Raw genomic sequence first — 23,760 nt, forward strand, 5'->3', positions numbered from 1 at the left:
GTGCCACGAAGCATAACCAAGTACTTCAAAATGTACTTGGTGTTGTGCCACTGTGGGTTAAACAACACTTGGGATTCTTACACTCCATATGATTTGAATGCCTGAGGAGTGCTTGCCTTCACTTCCGATACAGTTCCCTGCTAATGCATCCTTGGAAGCAGCAAGATTCGTAGGTCCCTGCCACCATGTGGGAGACCCAGATGGAGTTCCTGGCTGCTGACTTCATCCTGGCTGCCCCAGTTGCTGTAGGCACATCGGGAGTGAACCAGTGCATAAAGGATTCCCGCCTCTACTTTTTCTGTCACGTACATTTGAAACAAACTAATTTTTAAAAAATTTTAATGGCAATCACATAAGTGCATGTAAGTGAAATTAAAAGACATATTTCGTTTGATGTAAATAGAATCATATATTTGGGGAACGCAAATTCCATATTCATGGAAAATGCATGTACTCATGGAATATGCATGGAAATGCATATTATGAATCAACTATTCATAGATTTCAAAATTTGTTCTGCATTTAAAATGCACTTATCTATTAAACACTTATCTATTAAAATTCTGTTTCATTTTTTATGAGAACCATAGAGAAAGTCACAGAGAGCTCCATAAATACCTATAACATCCAGGCCTAAGCAACAAGCCAGGAACTCCATCCATGCCCTCTATGTGGGTGCTAAGGACCCAACCACGTAACACATCCCCGCTGCTTTCCAGAGTCTTCCAGAGCAGGGAGAAGCCAGAAGCAGGACTTGAACCCAAGTATTTCAATGGAGGACATGAACATCTTAACAGACATCTTCATTATCAAGCTCAATGCTTGAGCCTGAATTAACCCTTTAATTCCATGTTGCCTGTACTTTTTGAAATGCCTTCATGTGTCCACCAAAAACCAAAAAAAAAAAATGTGGGCTAACCTTGAAATTTCACAGGCTATGGGCCTGGGCTCAAGTTGGTTTTACTTTCTGTTGCTTTAACCAGTTTTATCCTGGCTAATGTCTATGTCTAGGCTATATTTTGGTGTTCAATTGGCTCATCATAATTGTGGGATTCCTATGGGCAGATTGTACCAACAGTTCAATTGTGGATGGAATGTATTTTTTAAATGTGGCATTTTTTGCTGTTGCTTTCACATGTAGTATGTAATTAGATCTATGATGGTAGCATCTGACTGGAAATACAGATTCCTTTTTTCATCTTTATCAAATGAGGCAGTATAACAACTATTTACATAATGTTCACACTATATTGAACACTATAAGCAATCTAGAACTGCTTTAAAGTGTAAGAGAAGATGTATATAGGTTGTCCACAAACATTGCATAATTTTATGTGAGGTATTTGTGCAAGTGGATTTTGGTCTTCAAGGTGTCCTGGAACAAATGTTCCTCCAGTGTTGAGGAGTGATTATACTGCGCTAGAGAACAGCAAATAGATCAAACAGCCCATAGATCAAATCAGGCCAGCCATCTGTACAGACAGAGCTCACACACTAAGAAGGGTTTTCACACATTTAAATGATTATGAAAAACATAAAAAGAATATTTCATGATACATAAAATTTATATGTAATTCAAATTTCAATGTTGACAAAAAATTTGCTGGGACATAACCACTTCATTTGCTTACATATTATCTATGACTGATTTTGTACTAAAATAGTAGTTCTGAGTGGTTGTGATAGAGTCCAAATGGCAGGAATGCTTAAAATAGTTATTGCACTGTCTGTCCTTTTCAGAAAAAGTTTATTAGTCGCTAAGCCATATCATCAACAGTGAGAGAAGGGATTTACATAATAGGCATAACAAAAACTGAGGTTTGGGGCCCAGAGGCCTAGCGGCTAAAGTTCTCGCCTTGAATGCCCCGGGATCCCATATGGGCGCCAGTTCTAATTCCGGCAGCTCCACTTCCCATCCAGCTCCCTGCTTGTGGCCTGGGAAAACAGTTGAGAACGGCCCAATGCATTGGGACACTGCACCCGCGTGAGAGACCTGGAGGAGTTTCCTGGTTCCCAGCTTCGGATCGGCGCGCACTGGCAGATTGCGGCTCACTTGGGGAGTGAAACATCGGACGGAAGATCTTCCTCTCTGTCTCTCCTCCTCTCTGTATATCTGACTTTGTAATAAAATAAATAAATCTTTAAAAAAAAAAACTGAGGTTAGAATGGATTACGCTAAGGTATGGCCAATTTATAAGACATGAGAACAAAGCAGAAAACTTTATGCAATGGGACATGATCTGGACTAGAGAATTACATGGCATCTCCAGCAAATATATATTACTAATGCTTAATGTTTAATTGTGGTAGTATGAAATAAAGCTGATATACATTAAATTGTGCACCAGGGTAATCATCAAACTTTCTGAGGAACAACTCAGCATCACAGTGTGTTGTTTCCACCTCATAGAGAGATTTCGAAGTTCAAATATAAAAATGTATGTACTCAAATACTTGTGCATACAAGTATGAAGTATAATTCATACTGATATTAGGTATGATCAAGAAATCAAATCCATAGTGCAGACAGATAAAGTGATTGGCCACACTTAATAGGGGACAAAGTGCTTTGAAAAACCTAATAAGAACCTAATAAGAACATTACTGAGCTGTAACCAGGGCTAGGTGACATCCCCACAGCAGGTGAACTCCAAGTGTGCCAAGCATCTCCCTGAATGCAAAGCTGCTAGTGATAAGCAGCTCCTTCCCCTGCAGCCTGGGGAGAAAGAAGCATGAACTTCTGGATGGCAGGCAGAGGTCCATCTTCCCTAGAGAACAGTCTATTGCCAGACGCTGTAGGTTGTCTGTTCAACAAATGCCTACTAAGTGAGAAGGCCTTAACTATTAAGTAGATAATGGCTCTCAACCCATGCCAAGTCTGCCTGTGTGTAATGATCATGGACTACCCAGTCTCTAAGAACTGTGAGATACAAATTTTGGTATCAGCTCTGGGGAGGTTTGGGTATAGTTCTGCTACAACCCAAAGGCACTAAGATAACTATCAGTACTGACTGGGAAAGGGAGACACATTCATGGTGAAGCTCTGAGTTCCATTCTTGCAGTCATTTGACATTGCCTTCAGACACTTCTCCAAATTCTTGGAGAGAATGTGCAGGTATTTTGCTCAAGAATGGATTAAGTCTTTGATCTTCACTGTTAGGGAAGTTGCTGAAAACTAACACATATGCAAGAGCCACCCTCATTTCAAAACATTTCTTTGAGTTTCCTTTTTTCAACTAGTAGACATTGCCCATCTCACTATGGCGACCATGTGGAGGGAAATAATGACAGAACTGAACCCAGCAGCTATCAGCTGACCCCACACCACTAGGGATGTTGGTAATAAACCGTGGCTGATTTTCTTCTCTGAGATCATCAGTCCACAATCAGGAGCCTAGGGACTGTCATTTCAGAACCTTAATAAATGGCTAACAGAGATACTGCTCTCTTTATACTGCCCTGAGACCCAAGAAAAACAAAACAGAAAGATTCTTTTTAAAGATTTTAAAATTTATTTTGAAAGAGTTAACAGAGACAGATGTTGAGACACAGAAAAACCTCTTCCATGTGCTGGTTCACTTCCCAGGTAGCTTCAATGGCCAGGCTGGACCAGGCTCAACCCAGGAGCTGCTTCTTGGTCTCCCACACAAGTAGCAGGGGTCCAAGAATCTGGGCCATTCTCTGCTGCTTTTCCCAGTCCAGTAGCAGGGAGCCGACCTGCAAGTGGAGCAGGCAGGACACAAACCAGTGTCCATATGGGATTCAGCATCCCAAGTGACACCTTTACCAGCTTTAACATGGACGCCGATCCCCAAAACACAGTTTTGTAAATTAAACAATTTTGTTAGTTTTGTGAAAAGATTTAACATTAAACATGTTTTTTTTTATTAGGAATCATTGAGTTTCAATGGTGAGGCACTAAAGAATTGTCTGCTACCTCTGTGACCTCTGATTTTGACAAATCAGACTAACTAGAAATGACTGACTCAAAGGTCAGTTTTATTTGACATCGAGGTTTCTGTCAGCATTGGCCATAAATGCCCTTATCATTTATATAAACATAACATGACTAGACAAGACAAAATATACATTACAATGATTTACGATTAAGATGGCACCTGTGCGGTTTAAAAAAGATAAACATTTATCAGAATGCTTTAGGAAATGGCTGTTATTAAAAAATAAAAAAAAAAGTTAACAAAAACTTCAAATCACTACTTCTTGTGAGCAGAATTCATTATCTCCATGTACAAGTAGCTTCAATATAGCTGGTGAGGAGACATGGGCTTCAGAGTTGCCTTTTTAAAAAGATGTATAAAACATTTGTATCCCTTGTTAATCAATCCACAACACTAGAATGGACAGGTATGGCAGTACTAGAATGGAAACACAGTGGCAAACTGATTACTGTGGAATAGTGTTGTGCCTTTTAAATAAATCAATCTTTAAAGAAAAGACAACTTTGTCTAACTTTATAATTCAATGGAAATTGTTTTGTATGCTTTTAGGCCAGGTCTGTCTAATTTGTTTTATATACATGATGAGATTTCAGGGCATTTCAAGATTTTTATGTAGCAATTAATCAAGAATTCTGTAAACTAAATTTGTGGCTAAGTTCTGTCTAGAACCACTAGACCAGGTCAAGAAAACATGTCTCAGAATTGTTAAGATTTAAGACAGTATGTTGGGAAATATGACATATATGATGTTACATGCATAAATTCTCTGTGGTCCATCACAGGGTTGTACTTCCAAACATAGGACATCTAATAAATTTTACTTTGTACAGTTCCCATAAAAACAAAGTGCATATTGTTTTAAAATAAGGAGGTCACATCAACATTTATAGAAAATAGAATTAGAAGATAAGCTTACTTTGGATACAAACAATGAAATTTACATATTAGAAGATTTTCAAAAAGTTCATGGGGGTCCAGAATTGTGGTGCAGCATGTTAACTGCAGTCACAGATATGGAAATGTCTCATTAACTCTCAGGGAAAGAAGAGCGATGCGTGACATTTTCTGGCTTGGTTATTGGATGTAATCGGATAGAATAGGAAGCATGTTTGCACAGTTTGAGATTATCCGAGGTGCAGGTGGTAAGTTAGCCGTACCTCTCCATCTGCTGCATAGCTAATTCCTGACCAGATACTAATACTGCTCCCATTTGTTGCAAAACATCTCTCCCCCACAAATTAACTGGCAGACCTGGTACTACATAGGGGGTAACATGGCCACCATTTCCTTCCTTATCCCTCCAGGCTAGAGGCCTGGAGCTAGCAAGGGGGCTTTGGGTAATCCCCAAACCTTGCAGAGTGGTCATGGTGGGAGTAACAGGCCAACCTGGGGGCCAATATTTCTGTGAAATAAAAGTTCAAGGGCTTAGCATCCATGAATTACTGTTTGTTGTTTATTTGATTGACTGCTATTCCGCTTTTAAGGATTTCTGACTGTATCACTGCAACGCTAGCATCACACATGAGTGCTGGTTCGAGGCACAGCTGCTGCACTTCCAGTCCAGCTCCCTGCAAATCACCTGGGAAAGCAGCAGAAGACGGCCTGAGTGTTGCTGCCCCTGCTAAGCATGTGTGAACCCAGGCTTCAGCCTGGTCCAGTCCTGGGGAGTGAATCAGTGGACAGAAGATCTCGTTTTCTCCATGTCTCACTTCTGTAAATAATTAAATTTTTAAAAGACTTTTCTGGCAGACTCTATGATACAAAATAGGTGAACTACCCTTCCACTGTGTTTCATTCTGAATGTGTTGTAGTAATAATATCCAACACACAAAATAACACGACTGTTTACACATATTTGTCTCCACCTGTGCCCCGTAGCTGGTGTGTGGACGCCTGAGGGTAAACTGTTTTCCTCTGTTTCTTGGAGGGCTGGTACAATGCCTGGCACAAGGTCAGGCTTTCAGACACTTGTTCATTCCCATGCTCACTTATCAAAATTCCACAGGCTGAGTGAGCAAGGAACTGAATGGGTAAGGAGATTCAATTTGTGACCCCCCGGTTTTCTAGGCACATTCTTCTATCTTTCATGAATCAGTGAAAAAGGCAGTGAGTTTGGGTTAGTCTGCATTCAAGATAAAAATCAAATAGAATTTCCATAATTGCAGGAAAATAGATGTTTTACAACCTCTTTAGTGGAAATGGTTCAATAATATCACATTTGTTCCATGTTTCGTAACAATTCACTTTTGAATCTTTACCATGGTAATCTTTTCTTAATGAAAATCTCACTGAAATTTTCATGAGGCTAGTGTGAGAGCACAGAGTATATTAAGATCCTTATGAAAAATATATTAGATATCTTTCTCTAAAAATTGTCTTTTAATATTTTCACTAGATCATCCATTGCTTATCTCTTATCTTCATTCCAACAGCTTTTTTCCTCTTATCATTAGAAGTGGCTAATAAAAAGGTAGATTAAAATACACCTGCTATTTGACTAGAGTTGCACATAATTTCCTACATTAAAAGAGCTGAAAAGCAATATTGATGGGAGAGATCAACTTTTTTTTCTGAACCCAGAGCAGATATAATTAAAGCAAGAACAATTTGTCTTTTTATAAAGATCTATTTTATTTATTTGAAAGGAAGAGTGACAGACAAGAACAGAGCCAGAGAAATTTTCCGTCTACTGCTTCACCTTCCAACATAGAAACGATCGTCACGGCTGAGTCAGTCTGAAGCCAGGAGGCAAGAATTCATCCAGGTCTCCCCTGTGGGTGGCAGGAACCCAAATACTTGGGCCATCCTCTTCTGCCTACCCAGGCACATTAACAGGAAGCTAGTTGTAAATCAAAGCATCTGGGGCTAGCACCAGCACTCTGATGTGGGATACTGCCATTGCAGGGGTGGCCCAACCTGCTACACCATATAATTGGACCTGGAATAATCCGTCTTAACACACCTGAGTTATGAGGTAAAGTGACATTTTCTATCACAACACAACACGACATTTTCTTAATTTTGGAAGCTGCTGAGCTATATTACATATTTATGTGATTTTGCATTTATTATCTGCTCTACTTAAAACTCCATCCATTACTCAACTGGGTAACTCAGATGTTTTAGACCTAGGTCACACATCACCTGCTAAGGACACATGAACGAATAGTCTCAGCTAAACTAGCCCTGTAGTTTCAATCTTTTGAACTGCTACAAATTTAATATAATTCAATGATCTGCAACACCAACTCATTAGAAGCAGGGACATCCCATATCCTGGACCTGGTTCAGTGCTGGTTCTACGATGCCTGCAGAAGGTAGCATAATGTTCTCTCACATTGCAAATGACCACGTACTAACAACTGGCATCTAAAATTGTGTTGTTTCACACTGGCAGAAAGTGCCTTTGCAGATGCAGAAATACAGATGCTGAAATAAGGAGTTTATCTTTGATTACTGTGTGAGTGGACCCAACGTAGTCATACGGATCCTTTCAAGAGCGAGGCAGCAGTGTTAGAGGAGAGATACGACACAGAAGCAGAGGCCTAAGGGATGTGACCTCAAACCGTAAGTGGGGCAGTTTCAAGAAGCTGAAATAGGAGAAACATTCTCTCTTGGTGCCAACAGAAAGAACGCAGCCTGACTGCATCTTGACTTTAGCTGGTTGAGATCTATTATTGACTTGTGTCACCCTGAACTCCAAGATACATGTTTTTATTTTTAAAATTATTTACTTTTCTTCTTTCTTTTTCATGTGGAAGGCAGAGAGAGATATGGAGATAGAGAGCTGGGGTGGAGAAAGAGATCATTCCTTTTACTAACTTGCTCACCAAATACCCGTAGCAATTAAGGTTCAACCAGGCCAAAGCCAGGGCCCTGGAACTCAATCTGAGTGCCCATGCAGGTGACAGGGACCCAAGTACCTGAGCCATCAACAGCTGCCTCTCAAGAATTGGAGAAGCTAGGACTTGAATTCAGGCACTCTATTGAGAGGATATAGACCTCTCAAGCAGCTCAACTGCTGTGCCAAACACCTGCCCATATTTGTGTTGTTTCACATCACTAAAAAATAAGCAATTCACTACAGTAGCAATAGGAAATAAAGACAATGTTCAACTAATATACTTTTGTAGAACGCATGAATAGAAATGTACCTCTGGGGTCATCTGTCTGAGTGGCAAGGAAAGGTTCCTTTCGTACCCACAGATGTTCTGTCCCCAGTTTTCTGCTGGCCTCAGTAGGACAGCACTGTGTTCTGTGCTGCCACTCCACCAAAATGCAAGGACATACTTGATGAAATATTTTCTCCTTCCAACCAGTGCAAGATTCTGTGGTTGGTACTGTGGGAAGCCTTGCTGGATCTGATTTACTTTAAGATCAACTAAAACCCCTTGAGAAGAGCACCAGAACCCATAATTCTTAGGTCACTTTCTGAAATACTTCAAAGCTTTCTCTTCTACAGGCTTTCATTTACAATAGAATCTACATAACTATCGTGTGCTTTAAAGTCTATTTTAAAAAGATACATTGCATCTTTACAGCTCTTTTCACAGCTCTTGCTCACCATGGGGATGGAGATGCAGCACAAAGCCCCACACACTACAACTTGTACTAAGCCGACAATCCTGTAGGTGTCGCCACTATCCAAGTCCTGTTAACAAAGACTGCCCAGTTCTGCACATGTAGTATTTTTTCCCCAAGATTATCTACAGACACACACACACACACACACACACACACACACACACACACACTCATCATAGTACATCATCATTGTCCTCTGATCCATCCAGCTCATTTCTGTACAAAATTCAACCTGAATGAATGCTGCTAGTAGGAGAGAGAGAGACTGATTTCCAGTCTTCCATTCTCTGGTTCATTCCTCAGATGCCCACTACAAAGCCAGGAGCCCAGAATCCAATCCAGGTCCTCCATGCATGAGCAGGAACCCAACTGCGTGAACCATCACTGCTGTCTATCAGGTATGCATGAGCAGGAAGCTGGAATTGACAGCCTGTATTTGAAACCAGCACTCCAATATGGAATGTAGGTGTTTAACTGTCACATCAATTTTATTCTTTTATATAAATTTATTCTCTAATCTTGCATTTTGCTCGTGTAATCATTAAAGTATTCATTTATGCAACTGGGTGCACACACAAGCATTTTCTTTATGTAACATTATTTCAGAGTTTCCCCTTCCACTAGACTTGCACATAATTCCAGGCAAAAATATGAGTTGATTCAATTTTTAAAGCAAGCGAGGAGCAACACATATTGTGGGGCTTAGAATTCTGGAAATCCTTTGGAAGCTCACTGGTTAGGTACCAACTGTTAGGTGTATCCTAGTCTAAAGCTTGTCAATGCATACATATAAATCCGTGGTGTGTAGGATATGAAATTAAAACAGTAGGTGGAAGAATTTAGAGGAGTTAGACAAAACCATCCAGTACCACCCTTTTCTGATTTTATCAACAGTTTTTCTCTATGTTGCCAGATTTAAAAAAATTTGCTTGTTCAGATTTTAAAACAGGTGACAAACTTTGACAAGGCCATCTGTTCCATTTTTCCTCTTTATGCTGGATTTGCCTTTTTATTTGTTTCCTTATTTATGCCATGGCATTGTTAATACATTTACAATTCTATTTTTCTTTTTCAATGATGCTTCTATTTACTGATTTTGTAATTCTTTCAATTCACTCTTGATGGTTGCTACAGGTCATGTTTTGTAGCTTGAACTGATTTAAACTAAATAATTGGAAAGAACATCCTACTTAAAAATAGTCGCTTTTCAAAAGCTGTGCTTTATAGGGGCCAGTGCTGTGGCCTAGCAGCTCAAGTAGCAGCACTGGCATCTACCAGCTTCCTGCTTAAGGCCTGGGAAAGCAGTGGAGAATGGCTTAAGTCCTTAGGCTCTTGTACCCAAGTGGGAGACCCAAAGGAAGCTTCTAGTTCCTGATCAGCTTAGCTCCAGCCCTTATGGTCATTTGCAGAGTGAACCAGCAGATAGAACATTTCTGTTTCTCTTCTCTCTGTAATTGCCTTTCAAATAAAAATAAATAAATCTGAAGCTTTGACTCTTTAGAAGAAAAAGACACACATGCACTAAAACATTTTTGCATGCATACACATAAATACCAAAATGAAGGTTTTCTAAATCATATATTTTATACTTACATAATTTTCAACTTGATTTGACTAACCAAAGTTATTGGTGGGCACATAAGTTTTACTTGAATCAAGCTTGCTGTAAGCTAAGAGGACATGTTGTTTTATCACCCAACCACTTTTTCTCCCCAAGAAAAATACTGAATAACGGTCAGTTCATATTAAAGACTATATCTAGCAACTGCTGATCTGTCAGACTTCTGGAAGGTTTCAAAATGTAACTCAAACTGATTTCTAACTTTAGATAGATTTCTAACTTTAACAAGGAGCCTGTGAAGAATCCAGCTTTTTTCTTGAACAGACACTCAGCTGAAAACGTTGTGGAACACAGGGTCCAGAGGCTCTAAGCTGGAGTCACTCCAAATTCCCATCTCAGTGTGAGAGACACTTTTAAAACAGAGTCACAGACAAGGTGTAAATAAGAGAGCAGGATTTATTTAAATGGGTTGATAAAGACAGTACGCATTAGGAACCTGCATGGGAGGCAGCCTCTCTCCATGAAGACAAAAGAACCTGCCCTAACAGAAGATGGGTAACACTGTTAGTAGGCACAGGGTGGTGTTTTAATTCAATAATGAAGAGGGCAAAGCCTGGAAGGGTTTTCATTGTGTGTGTGGTGATCTCCTGGCATCACCACCTGGGCATCATCATACACGTGATTTTCTAGCGGTATATGGAAAGAGTGGGGATTAGGTGCATGACGGGAAGTGGGTGTGCCCAGCCTGCAAACATGGAATTTCAGCTGGGTATGGTTAAGGCACAGGACCTGCCAGAAGTCTGGAATCTCTTTTACCTCATTAACTCCTTGCCGAGCTCACATCACAGTTCTGTTTGTGACTGAGCTGACTGTGACAGGTAAGGATTAAAAATATGTATGAATATAAAGGTTATGCATCAAACTAGAAAAACAAATAAATATAGAATAACACAAAAATGAATTTCTAATTTTAGTTGTTTACAATGTAACCAGCAGTGACTCTTTTGTTTGGTTATTGGAGAAATCAGATATTTCATTTACTAATGAATCTTTCTACAAATTAATAAAGTTATAAATCTCCCTAGCTGTGATTAGTATCCACATTAATGCCTGACACACTGGGGACTTAAGGCGGGAGAGTAATTGACTCCTGGAACTAGCAGCAATGTTGAGCGCTGACATAGAGACATCTGTAAAACCCATACCAAAGAGCCTAAGAACTCATGGTTCAGAGGCCTCCAGTGCAGCCTTCTCGCCCACATAGCATCTTTTCTACAGGTAGGCTTGACCACAGTCAGCCAGCTACATCAACATCACATGGTAGGTTTTCAACAGTGCAGGGCCACTTTGGAACTGGTATTCTGCACGTCAATTTGCTATTCTTCATTGGATAAATATATCCAATAAAGGCAGATTTACAAAGGGATTAGGACAAAGATCTTTCACAATGGTCGGAGCTGAGCTCATCCAACACCAGGAGTCAGGAACTTATTCTAGGTCTCCCACGCAGTTGCAGGGTCCCAAGGCTTTGGGCCATCTTCCGTGGCTTTCCCAGGCCACAAGCAGGGAGCTGAAACTTCTTCAAGAAGGTTCTCGATTTTCATTTCTTCAGCGACACATTAGTCATTCAGTAGCAGGTTATTTAACTTCATGGCATTATTAAATTTTTTTTATTTCTTCCTGTTGTTATTTTGTGGTTTTTCATTTGAGGGGATGTATAGTAACCGTGTAATAGGGACTATCATATCTAGCAGCATGTAATTTATTTATTTTTTACTTTATTTTTAAATTTTATTTTTTAAAATAATGATTACACAGTTGATTGGGGTGGGAAGGATCGAGGTTTAGGGAAAATTGGGTGGGTTCATTGTTTCCGAATTTACTATTTCTTCTTGTTCCTGGGGGAAGGGGAAAGGCAAAGGGGGAACCACTTGTGACTTCCCACACATCCCAGTACCCAAGGATGAGGAACGTCCACCTCATGTCAACCCAGAGTCTCCATGTGTACATATTCCAAGGGTTCTGTCCAAGTGGCTTGGATAGTTCTGAAATCCTGCCGATTTCACTGATCCAAGGATGATGTCACCCTCCCAATGTCCATTGGCTCCATGCACTAAAATTATTTGCTGTCATGGTTTGTTTGGGGTAGTTGTCCAGTTAGTTCTGTTCTGCTGTTACGGCACCAAATGTGCTGCCATAGTCTTCTTTTACAACAGGGCCTGTGTCCACTGCTCCACCTTTTTCATTAAGTAGGGCATGTTCTTGCAGGTGAGTCCAAATACCTGGGCCACTTGTCTCAAGCATCATAGGATTCCCCCACCCCTGAGGCTCACGAACCTGAACCCGACATCCACCTAGTAGACGGGTCCCAGGGCAGCATGTAATTTAACTTCATGGCATTGGAAATTTCTACTTTTCTTCCTGTTGTTGATTTTGTATTGTGGCTTTTCATTTAAGGGGATTTATAGTAACTGTGTAACGGAGACTATCATATCCAGATGTGAGGATGCAATGCAGTATGCATCTCTACTTCCGGACAAATATGAACTCCCAAAGAAACTGTTTACTATATCTTGACAATAGGATGCTGGATTCTTTGCCAATGTCCATGGCCACAACGATGGACATATGATTATATATGAAGAGCTATACTATAATAATGATATAGGGGAACTGGGGGGGGGATTGGGAAAGGGATAAGGGAAATCTCAGGGACTAAGGAACTGTATCATAAAATGATAATTAAAAGTAAAATTTTTAAAAAGTGGGAGTATATTACATTAGCAAGTCTTTCAGATTTGGTAGAACAAAAATCAAGCACATTATTAAAATAAAACAATTTTAAAAATTAAAATAAAAACAGGTTCATTTTATTTTTATTACAAAGTCAGATATACAGAAAGTCAGATATACAGAGAGGAGGAGAGACAGAGAGGAAGATCTTCCATTCGATGATTCACTCCCCAAGTGACAATGGCCAGTGCTGTTCTAACCTGAAGCCAGGATTCCTCTGGTTTCCCACAGGGGTGCACTGTCCCAAAGTCTTTGGGCCATCCTCAACTGCTTTTCCAGGACACAAGCAGGGAGCTGAATGGGAAGTGGAGCTGGTGGGATTAGAACCGGCGCCCATATGAGATCCCAGCACATTCAAAGCAAGGACTTTAGCTGCTAGGCCACCACGCCAGGCTCTATAAGATTTTATTTTTAAAGTTACTTCAAAGAATTCAAGAGAGAACTCTCATCAGCTGGTTTACTCTCCAAATGGCCACAATGGCTGAGGCAGGCTAAGCAAAAACCAGGAGTCAGAAACTCCGTCCTGATCTCCTACTTGGATGGCAGGGTCCCAAGCTCAACAGTGACTAAAGAATTAAGTTTCAAGTTGAGAGAAGCACTGGTAAGAAATGGCATGAGTGCCAAGAACAGCCGCTAGCGAAGTCAGTGCAGTTCTCAGTAAAATTATTTATTCCATTTTTTTTTAGTTTTAGTTAATAAAGGAAGAATATCTGATGAAATTACTTTTCTGCCTCTTAACCATGTATGGGGAATCTGGGAAGACATGTAAGCTTTGGATTAATCAGATCTGGCACCCATGGTTTCCTAACACCTTATGCCTTGCCTTACCATTACAAATAGGATTTCTTATTTTGGTTTGAAAGGCAAAATGATAGAAGAGATCTTTATCCATTGGTTGAGACCCTAAAGCACACAAATCCAGGGTTGGGTCAGCTTAAAGCCAGTAAGTGAGAACTCCGTCTGGATTCCAAGTACTTTAACCATCATCTGTGCCCTCCTTGAATGCATTAGAAGGTTGGGTCAGAAGCAGAGAAGCTGGGACTCAAAATGGCACTCTAACATAGGAAGTGGGTGCTTAATTCACTGCACCGAAATGGCTATCCCTGCAAGTCTTGTCTTTTAGGGTAAATGAATAGGTCAGACATTACATGTGTGTGTGTGTATATGTAAATATACATATTTTTATATAGTATGATCTTTTTGTAAAACTAAAGAGCAAGCCAATAGGAATGTACTTCATGGAACTGGATTCTTTGTAATTATTTTGGAACTAAAGAGAAATCCTAGGACTAAGCTAAAACAAAACTCTAAAAATAAGTTAATGCAAATCATCTTAACTGGTTAGATGAGGAGTTATCTTTGTATAGGCTTTAAGTACTTAGTGATCCCTGTGGGAGAGGGTTCCAGAAATCCCTATTGCTTCCCAAACCTGCAGATGCTCATGTGTCATAGAAAATAGTGTTATATTTTGCATTTAACCTTTGAACATCCTCAGACACACTCTAAATTACTTTTAGATTATTTATCTGATTCAATAGAAAGACTACATAAATACTTGCTTTCAATGTAAACACGATTGTATGACATTGTTTAGGGAGTAAACAAAGTGTACACCCTCAGTACAGATGTAATGTTTCCTAGAATATTTCTGATCCATGGTAGGTTGGATGCTTGGATGAGAAATTTCAGGCTATGACTGGCACCATACTTCAGCATTATCCTTCAAAAGTCTTATCCACTGAGTACAGGGCCACAAAGGAAGGTTGGCAAGAAGTCTGTGTGCTCCTCTCTGATCCAAGTACCAACAGGCCAGCCCTGCTTAACTTCTGAGATAAGTCACCTGCTGGGCGCTATAGCTATAGGCCTGTGTGCCATTCTGAACCCTACATCTTCCTGTAACCTTTGTCCTGGCGACAAGCGACTCATGATTTAGCTCATAACCAAGTTGTTGTTTTCTCACAGTGAAGTTTGGTACACCTGACAGCAGGCCATCCACAGTGCCCACAATGCAAATTTCCACTTGTCTTCTAAACTTTGCAAAATCATATTCTGAATGAATATTACTAATTCTAGAAGTCACTGAGAGAATTCATTTAAAAATAATTTCATGGTGAATACTAGTTATCGACTCACTGCATCCAGGCCCCAAATATGCTCTTCTGTGATAATGGACAGAATTCCTTTAAGCATTTCTCTTGCACAGTGAGCAGTGCTGAATTTCCTCAGTAGAGGGTGCTAAAGGGACATTAGGAAAAAGGGAATATCTGGCTAATGCCCATTGAGTCAGACTGGGGCAGCTTCATCCTCACAGCTCTAGCCTGGTCTCGTGACTCAATGCCATGCACTCCAGACCTCCTGCCTACACTGGCATCCCTCTTAACCCCATCCTACTGTGGATAGCTGCTTTCTGCTTGCCCCATCAACCTCTCTGCCATGCAGTGGGTGGAACTTTTCTCAAGAAGTAAAGTTCAGATTTATCCTTCTTTGGGTATCTTCCAACACCCCGTAGGTCCCACTTGGAGCAGCATGATACCCTCAACGAATGAGGGACAGGGAACAGGTTTCCTACTGCTGTCATTCGCAAATCAGAATGTGATATTTTACCTGCTAAATAGAAGTGCTAAAATTCAGCCTGCACAAGCACCTTATGACTGAAATAGAAAAAGCTGTCAGCATTCAGTTCCTTATTGATGAGCAGAAGGCATGTGAACGGCACAGTCAAGGAAGTTGTGGCTGCAGTCGTTCCTTCTGGTTTCAAGTCTGTGGAGTGGAAATATTGCTGTTGTCACACTCATCATGCATAGTAGTTGGTTGGAATGTGGCTCAGTGCTTATTGTGTGAGTGGCTTACCACTACACAGGAAGAAGGAAAAAGGAAAGGGCGAATCTGGGCAAAGGTAACAGCCAATACCAACGTCAGCAATGCGGGCTAGTGATCTTGGAGTCAGTCTTAGAATCGAGCCGTGGGCTGTCCTGCAGCCCAGAATATACAGTTTGAACTAGTGTTAGCAGTGTATGACACAAAATATATCAGGAAGAAAAATAAGGGAGAAATTAACTAGATGATAACATCAATGAACTAAATCAAGTTAGCACAAAATGTTTATATTTATCGTAGAAAATTGTTGCAGTCATGCTTAAACACTAAACATGCATAGGTGTGGTTATTCATCAGAACAACAAGTAACGAGACCTATAGTAGGTGCTGGTATTGTGGCACAGTGCATTAAGCTGCCACCTGTGAAGCTGCCATGCCATATCAGACATTTTCAATTCTGGTTGCTCCACGTGTGATCTAGATTCCTGCTAATGGAACTAGAAAAGTAGTGGAAGAAGGACAGTTCACTACTCCCTGCTACCCGTTTGGGAGACCTGCATCGAGTTCTAGGATCTTGGATTCCCTTGGATGCTGTGCTATGGCTCTTTGGGGAATGAATCAGTCAGTGGAAGATCTCTTTCTCTTTTCTATCACTTTGACTTTCAAATACACTAAAGAGCTCTTTAAAGGGGGAAAAAAGGACCCCAGGCAGTATGAGAAGGAGCCTATAAGGCACAGAGATGGCTGGTATCCCTTGGAGCTGCAAGAGCTATAATTCAATCACTTTCTTACTTTAAGGAAGGATCCCGAACAAAATAATAACAAAAACTCAACCCTCCACTTAATAAGAATTGTTATCAAGTATTTTAGTGGCCAAACCATACGGGTTTTCCCCAAAGCTACTTTGCTAAGGGATGAGCAAAAGGAAAACAGTTAATACCTCTGACCAGGGAAAGGAAGAATTTCCTCTTCATACTCACAACATTTTAACCTTCGGCAGAGACCAGAAAGGAATGTTTTGAAGGCAGATTATCCATACAATCTCATGAGCTTAAATGAGCTTTATAGATACAGAGAATTAACATTTTAGGAAATCTAGGATTAAATCTTATTAATATTCATCACTTCTGCAGATTATAGATGGTATATTTGTGTTTCATTAAATTCCTTTTTTAAATAGAGAAAAATGCAAAAAATAAAATTTTGAGTTATTTCACAGACACAAACCAATTCAACAGGAGATATTAGCTTTGTAAGATGATACAGTAGGGACTACTGCGATAGCTCAGTGGCTAAATCCTTGCTTTCCAAGCACCAGGATCCCATATGGGCACTAGTTCATGTCCCGGGTGTCCGCACTTCCCATCCAGCTCTCTGCTTGTGACCTGGGAAAGCAGTAGAGGATGGCCCAAAGCCTTGGGACCCTGAGCCCGGTGGGTGATTTGGGAGAGGCTCCGGGCTCCTGGTTTTGGATTGGCTCAGCTGCAGTCATTGCGGCCACTTGGGGAGTGGTGTTGTGGATGGAAAATTTTTGTCTCTCCTTCTCTGTAAATCTGATCTCCTTTTTGCAATAAAAGTAAATGAATCTTTTTTTTTTTAAAAGGTGATTCAGTGACAAGAGACTGGACACAGATGTCAGCATGACAACATAAATGTTACTGTTATTCCAGAAAAAAAAGGAACCTTTTCACTATAAAGACACTTGAAACAGGAAGGATGAAATAAAGCCAAAATGAGAAAGGCATTTATCTTGGCAGCAGCATTAGAAAATTATGTTCCTGAAGATGTTCACATTTTCTTACAGTACTACAAAGAAAGGAGACACTTTGCCAAAACCCAGAAGACTCTTTAAAGGTACTTATTCTATACTATAAATTAAGATAAATTGTTGGTATAGAATAGTACTGTCCAGCAGAAATAGAGCACAAGCCATGTATGTAATTTTAAATTTTCTAAGGAACATATTTTTTTAAAAGGTAGAATTTCAATGCTTAATTTAACCTAACTAATCTAAAATATTATCATTCCTATATAATAAATATAAATATTAATGAAATGTTTATATTCCTGTTTCATACTGTCCTCAAAATCTGTACTATATTTACACTCATAACACATCACAAGGCCAAGGAGGCATACTGCAAGTGCCCAGTACTTGGGTGGGGTTTGCAGGTGTCACACTGGACAGCAGTGTTCTGTTCTAAAGAGCTTTTGCTTTTATTTCATTAGTGATGACAGATTTTTGCACTAGTATCTTGTAATTAGAAAGTTTAGTTACAGGGAACTTCATGTGACCAAAAATGATGCATATTACAGCAATGCAGGGTGCTATCTTACAAAAATGTTCAAATCTTTATTCTCTGTCAGCAATACCACATCTTCAGTTACTACGCTTCCAAATACCAGGGTAATCACTCCATGAAAAATGCTGCTTGCCGGGTTAGCAGGAGCCTCAGAAGAGAAGACTGCATTGTCATTACTTGTTCTACAAACCAGGTAATGTATACAGCCAGGTAATAGACAGCCAGGGAATGTATACAGCCAGGTAATAGACAGCCAGGTAATGTATACAGACGTAAACAAGTTGCTAGCACAATACACTCGGTTACATTTAGCATGATGTTGATCTCACTCAGTTTAAAGATTGCAATTGTGGGTTCAGGGTTAACACAATCTCCTGTGATTTAAAGAAACACTGTTTAAAGAAGCTCTTTTAAATGTAACATTGCTTTGACCTACTGATGAAAGTTGATCACATGCTTCCTGCTAAGGAAACATGCATCTACAATATATCATCTACATTATGAGAAGATTTCTTCCTGGAGGGATTCCATGGCAGAAAACTAGGCTGTAACACATTGAAGACTCGAATTTCCTGCAAAAATTTGGAACTGATTAGTCTCAAAATAGCATTGAGTACAGAACCTTCTAGAACAGAGAAGTTTTACAAAGTATATTTTGTTGGCCGTACATCAACAAGTCAGAAATTTCGACACGAGAAAAAATATAACATATGCATCCAATTTTGTTTTCACCAAATAACGGTTCACATGTTTTTCATACTTCAGGAAACAGTGTCAGAATTTTCTTTTTTAAAATCTGTGTTTTCGCTTTAATACTTAACTTGATAAAAGGTAAACACAAATTTTTAAAAATAAGTAAAACCCAAACTAAATAGGAAAAAAGGTAAGATATGAAGAGAGATGTCTCAAAAAACCATAATAATTTCTATAATAAAACATATTTAACTTACCAGTTGTCAAAAATATGTAAGATGAAGCCACAATGAGATACATTTTACACTGCTCAGCTTAAAAAGACATTGAGTCTGAGGATCTCAAACACTAACAAGAATCTAAAGCCCTTTCCAAGGCCAGTATATTGGAAGCAGCATAGCTGATTTACTTTAGAAAGCAATTTGGTTTTCTCAAAGATGATGATGTGTTCTTACTGTACAACTCCGCAATTCAAGGTAAGCATCCATTGATGTGTATGTGTATCAGAAGTTATATTACACAGGGTTCACACTGGGACAGGTTTTGTAGTGCAGCATGATTAGTTGCTCACATCTCATATCAGAGTGCCAGCTGAAATCCTAGCTACTCCAGTTCTGAAACAGGCTCCTGCTAATGTGTCTGCAAAGGCAACAAAAGACGGCAGCAGAAGATGGGTTGCTGCCACAATGTGGGAGACCTAGATGGAATTTCTGTCTCCTGCCTTTGTCGTGGCCCTTCCCTGGCAGGTGCCAGCATCTAGGGAGTGAACCAACAGACAGAAAGCTCTCTCTCCCTCACCCTCTCCCACTCTACCCGCTACTTTGTCACTATGTCTTTCAAGTGAATGGAAAGAACTGGTAAATATTTTTTTTTTAATGTTCATGGTAACACTCCCCTTTTCTCCTTCAAAGGAACAGTCCAATAATCAGCAATTGAAAATTTCAAATTAATGAAATAATTATTTAGCAATAAAATGCAATGAACATAAAAAGGAAGTGACAAAAGACTACATTCAGTTTTATTCCATTTATTATTTTTAAGGATATATATATATATATATATGGAAATAAAATGATCAAGGAAACGCTGGCATCAATAGAAAATTGAAGACAGGGACTCCCTCTGTCCAAAAGTTCAAGAGTAAGCATACATCTCAAAAGGCAAGAAGATTGGTGGTAGGTACCTAGGTCTATTATTGTTATTACTTTTTATCCTCTAGTTTATACATATGGGTGTGTGTGTGTGTGTGTGTGTGTATACCTTTGCATTTATGAAATAAATCAGAATGGATGATTGCTTCAAAATAAAGATTATGTGTGGTTTTTCAGATGCTGAGCCACTGCCTGGAGCACCATAAACTATCATGTGCCTAGCTGGCTGTAGCTGCTACTTTTGTGTGTTTCCCTCATCTGTGTGGGAGACCACTACTGTCCTGATCAGACAATGGCCATGACATTCTGGGGGTTCAGTACATACTGATAGGACAGGATGGCCAAACCAGAGGAACCAGCAGCTCAGAAAAAACGGGTCACAGGTGGGTGGTGATCATATTGCTTGGGTGACTTCAGAGTTTGGCACATTTCCCACCCTCCATTCTGGTACTTAAGGTTTGGAATAGTTCACCCAGATATGGTCTTCAAGAGGCCAGGTTTCCTTCTGCTTTCATGGAAGAGGCCCTGATAACAGAGGTCATGACCATTCTATTCTTGTTTCTTGCACCCAATTAGGTGAACATATCTGCCCGTCTGGGGCGTTTCAGTGTGCTCAGGAGACTGACTACAGGGTCATCCATTTGAACCAACCCCAGGGGGCTGAGAGATTCAACTCTGTCCTGATTGTGCTGTCGCATCATGCAAGGTCCTTTAAAGGGACACAGGAGATTTGCATTTGTATAACTGAATGTGCAGTTTCCAAAACTGGGATTTAAGGATGGAGGGGAAAAAAGTTTCCCAACTAAACAGAAGGGATTCAGCCAAGCACAGGGCTGAAATTAAAAAAGGTGTGAGAAATCATAGGGAACAAACACTTCATTTTCAGAATATGTGATTTCTGATATTTATTCCTCTTTAATGCTGAATATAAAATTCTAGATTTCACCAATCTTTAGAGAAACATATACAAATTGAGATCTGAAAACAATAACTACGCAGATTAAAATGGATCCTGACAAGTAAGAAAGACTGTTAAGTGAAAAATATTTTTAGAAAAAAGCAAAACTCCATAATAAAAGTCAAACAAGCAGAACAGAATAGAAAAAGGCAGAGGCCAAGAATTAGCTTAGATTATGAAGCTCACTTAATATAAAACCAGCTAAGTGGGAGTGTACAATAAAAATCTGTAACACACACACACAAAAATCTAAAATACACTAGAGTATGAGTGGGGAAGAAATTTTCTTTTTACTCTTTTACTTTAATAAAACATCAGAATTGGGAAAAACAAGTACGTTCTGGTGTTTGGACCCAGCTGGAAGGCATTCTGTGTTTTATCAACTTTAAATGACATAATTTAATTCTTAGCAGCATGTTTCCTTTGTCTACATAAGCCTGCTACAGGAAATAAAAATTCTATCTTAAAATGCCCTTGAAATGACATCTATGTCTACAATTCCCATCTGTTTCTTAGGTTTTAAGACAGTGATTACCAAAACCTAAAGGAAGCTAGCTAAAGAAGAGAACAAGGAAATCATTACTACGTGTTTGGAATTCAGCGAGTGCAAGTAAGCATGCAGTATTCTTAGAACACAGCATGATCCTGGAGGGTGATGTCCCAGTGCTGCACGGAGCCTGACTGCCGTGGGAAATGCCACACACTGGGCTTCTAGCTCATTATCAGAACACTGCTACCTGAGGTTGGGCTCTTGTGTTTCTTTGCCCAACAAACACTCCAAAATTAGGGAGGAGTCTTGGTGTGTAACTGTGACAGGAGCTTAGCGCTATGATTCATGTAGTCTGTCTAATCATTTTAAGTATAAACTGTGGTGAATTCAGAAGTTACAAGCCCAACAACTCTAGGGAGATCTGTCTAGCAATATGGATCCTGCAATTCCAAAATTCAGCTTACAGAGTTCTATCTTACTGAGCTGGTTATTGGCACTCACTGGCAAGAGCCGACTAAAATCTAAGCTGGGTAATTACAATGCAAAAATGTTTCAATAGTTGTACCTTAAAAAAAGAACTTCTAAGTCTTATTAAGAAACTCACATACTCAAACAACATCCAGTAAGGAAAAGAAAAAAAAAAAATCCTAGCTAGTCCCTGTGATTCAATCAAATGCAGTTTGACCTGGATCTTGTTTAATTCCAATTAATCTGTAATGTCTATTAATAAGAAACAACTTCCCTTGGAGAGAAAATTATGGATCTTACATCTGTATGAGTCAAGTAGATCTGTTATGCTTTTCTTCCAGTTGCAGGTGTGGATTTCAGCTTTACCATTCAACAACTTCTTGAAAGCAACCCACGCTGAGTAAGACATGGGCAACGGGGTGATAGCACAGGGATCAGGGCTTTAAGTCTTCCGCTCTTTCCGTTTCTTACAAACCTCCTGCCCACAATCCTAAGCAAAGGCTAAGCATTAAGACGCTAGAAACAGAAAAGGAATTTAGGCAGCACTCTGAGAGGATCTTATCAAAGGCTGTATGCACGTTTGGCAAGTGTAAACTCAAAATGTAAGCATCTCCGTTGTGGAAACCTGGGTGCAGCCTGTGCTTGACAAGGTGGGTGCTGCTTAGAGTTATTCCCTGGACAGCCCCTTTCTCACACATCACTCTGAAAACTCACTTGTGCTCATACATGCAACAAAGACATAAATCTATGTGACTCTGAAGAATCTGAGTTGCACATTAGCCAGAAAAGTTGGTAAGGTAGGGAAACCAATGAAAAGTAACACAGGAAAACAAGTAAATTCTATAGCAATACTGGTATCTTTTAATATGCTTCATCAAGATCAAAATAGATCTAACCAAGATCTTCCTTTTTTAAAAAATATAATCCCTTCACAAAATAGAATAAGCAGCTTTAGAGGAGCTGCATTTAAAAATATATGTGCACTCACATATAAATAAATTGCTAGAGCTGAAAATGCCTTAAGATAACTCTCCTATAAATTTACTAACTAGTGTACCTCTTAAAATACATGTTTCCAGCAGTTTTAATGTCTTTAGGTGAAATTTTCCTTTTACCAAAGATAATGGAGCACGTGTTGTCCAAAATACTTAACTGTTTTCATCCCTGCTTGGTTCTGATCACAAAATGTCACAACAGTAATTTTTAAAATCAGCTGTAGGAGCTTCAGCCTTAATAAGGGAATGTGTCTTTTGGAGTTTCATTATTGAAGGAAGTTGAGAACATCTCAGTTTTTCATAGGTGTTATTACAAAGCACTGAACAGTAACTTTTGAAATTGTGCAGCAAAAACCTTCAATGACTTTTGTCAAAAGCACTGCTCTTTAAAATTCTGACCCAAATGCTCGAACAGCGTGGCAGACTAATATAAAGGACAACTTAGAGAGAAGCAAGTGCATGCAATAATGGCATCTACTGTAACCTAAGATCCAACATTTTCTCTCTGATGGTGCCACTCACCTAACTTTCCATTATTAAAGAAGCACACCTATAACAGGTGAAAGGAGTTTCAAGTGAGCCAACTGCAGGCAAATCTGAAAACAAGAAAAAAAAAAAAAAACCCACCACAGTTCTGATTTGGTTTAAAGCAATCATGCAATCCCATTACACCCACATCTTCCAAAAACACCTTTTCTGTGGCAAGAAACGTTACTGCTGATACACGTGGTTTTTGTCACAGTGATGCATTAGGTTAACAGGTGTGTGCTGAGTATCAGGGGTGCTCCAAAATACATCTCCATCATCTTCCACTTCTCTTAAGATTCTGCCTGTATATTAAAAATAGGCATTAGTTACTACATTGAACTGACAAGATAATTCACCTTTGGCAGTGTTTTTACTTTTTTAATATTAAGAACAGAAATGCTGAAAATCACAATAAATCATCCCTATGTAATTGATAAGCATAAATGCTGGATTTCACAAT

General features: G+C 39.5%; 1 protein-coding gene across 1 annotated transcript in view; it reads right to left on the reverse strand.

The window, feature by feature from the left end:
• Positions 1-20,648: 20,648 nt before the first annotated feature.
• SH3BGRL2 (SH3 domain binding glutamate rich protein like 2) overlaps positions 20,649-23,760 on the reverse strand; it is a 60,627-nt gene continuing 57,515 nt past the window's right edge. The window contains exon 4 of the mRNA XM_058661172.1: positions 20,649-23,602. Coding sequence (XP_058517155.1) covers positions 23,591-23,602 — 12 coding nt within the window. The 3' untranslated portion in view covers positions 20,649-23,590. The remainder of the gene's footprint in view (positions 23,603-23,760) is intronic.

Source organism: Ochotona princeps, chromosome 1 (assembly GCF_030435755.1).
Source record: "Ochotona princeps isolate mOchPri1 chromosome 1, mOchPri1.hap1, whole genome shotgun sequence".
NCBI classification, from domain to species: domain Eukaryota; kingdom Metazoa; phylum Chordata; class Mammalia; order Lagomorpha; family Ochotonidae; genus Ochotona; species Ochotona princeps.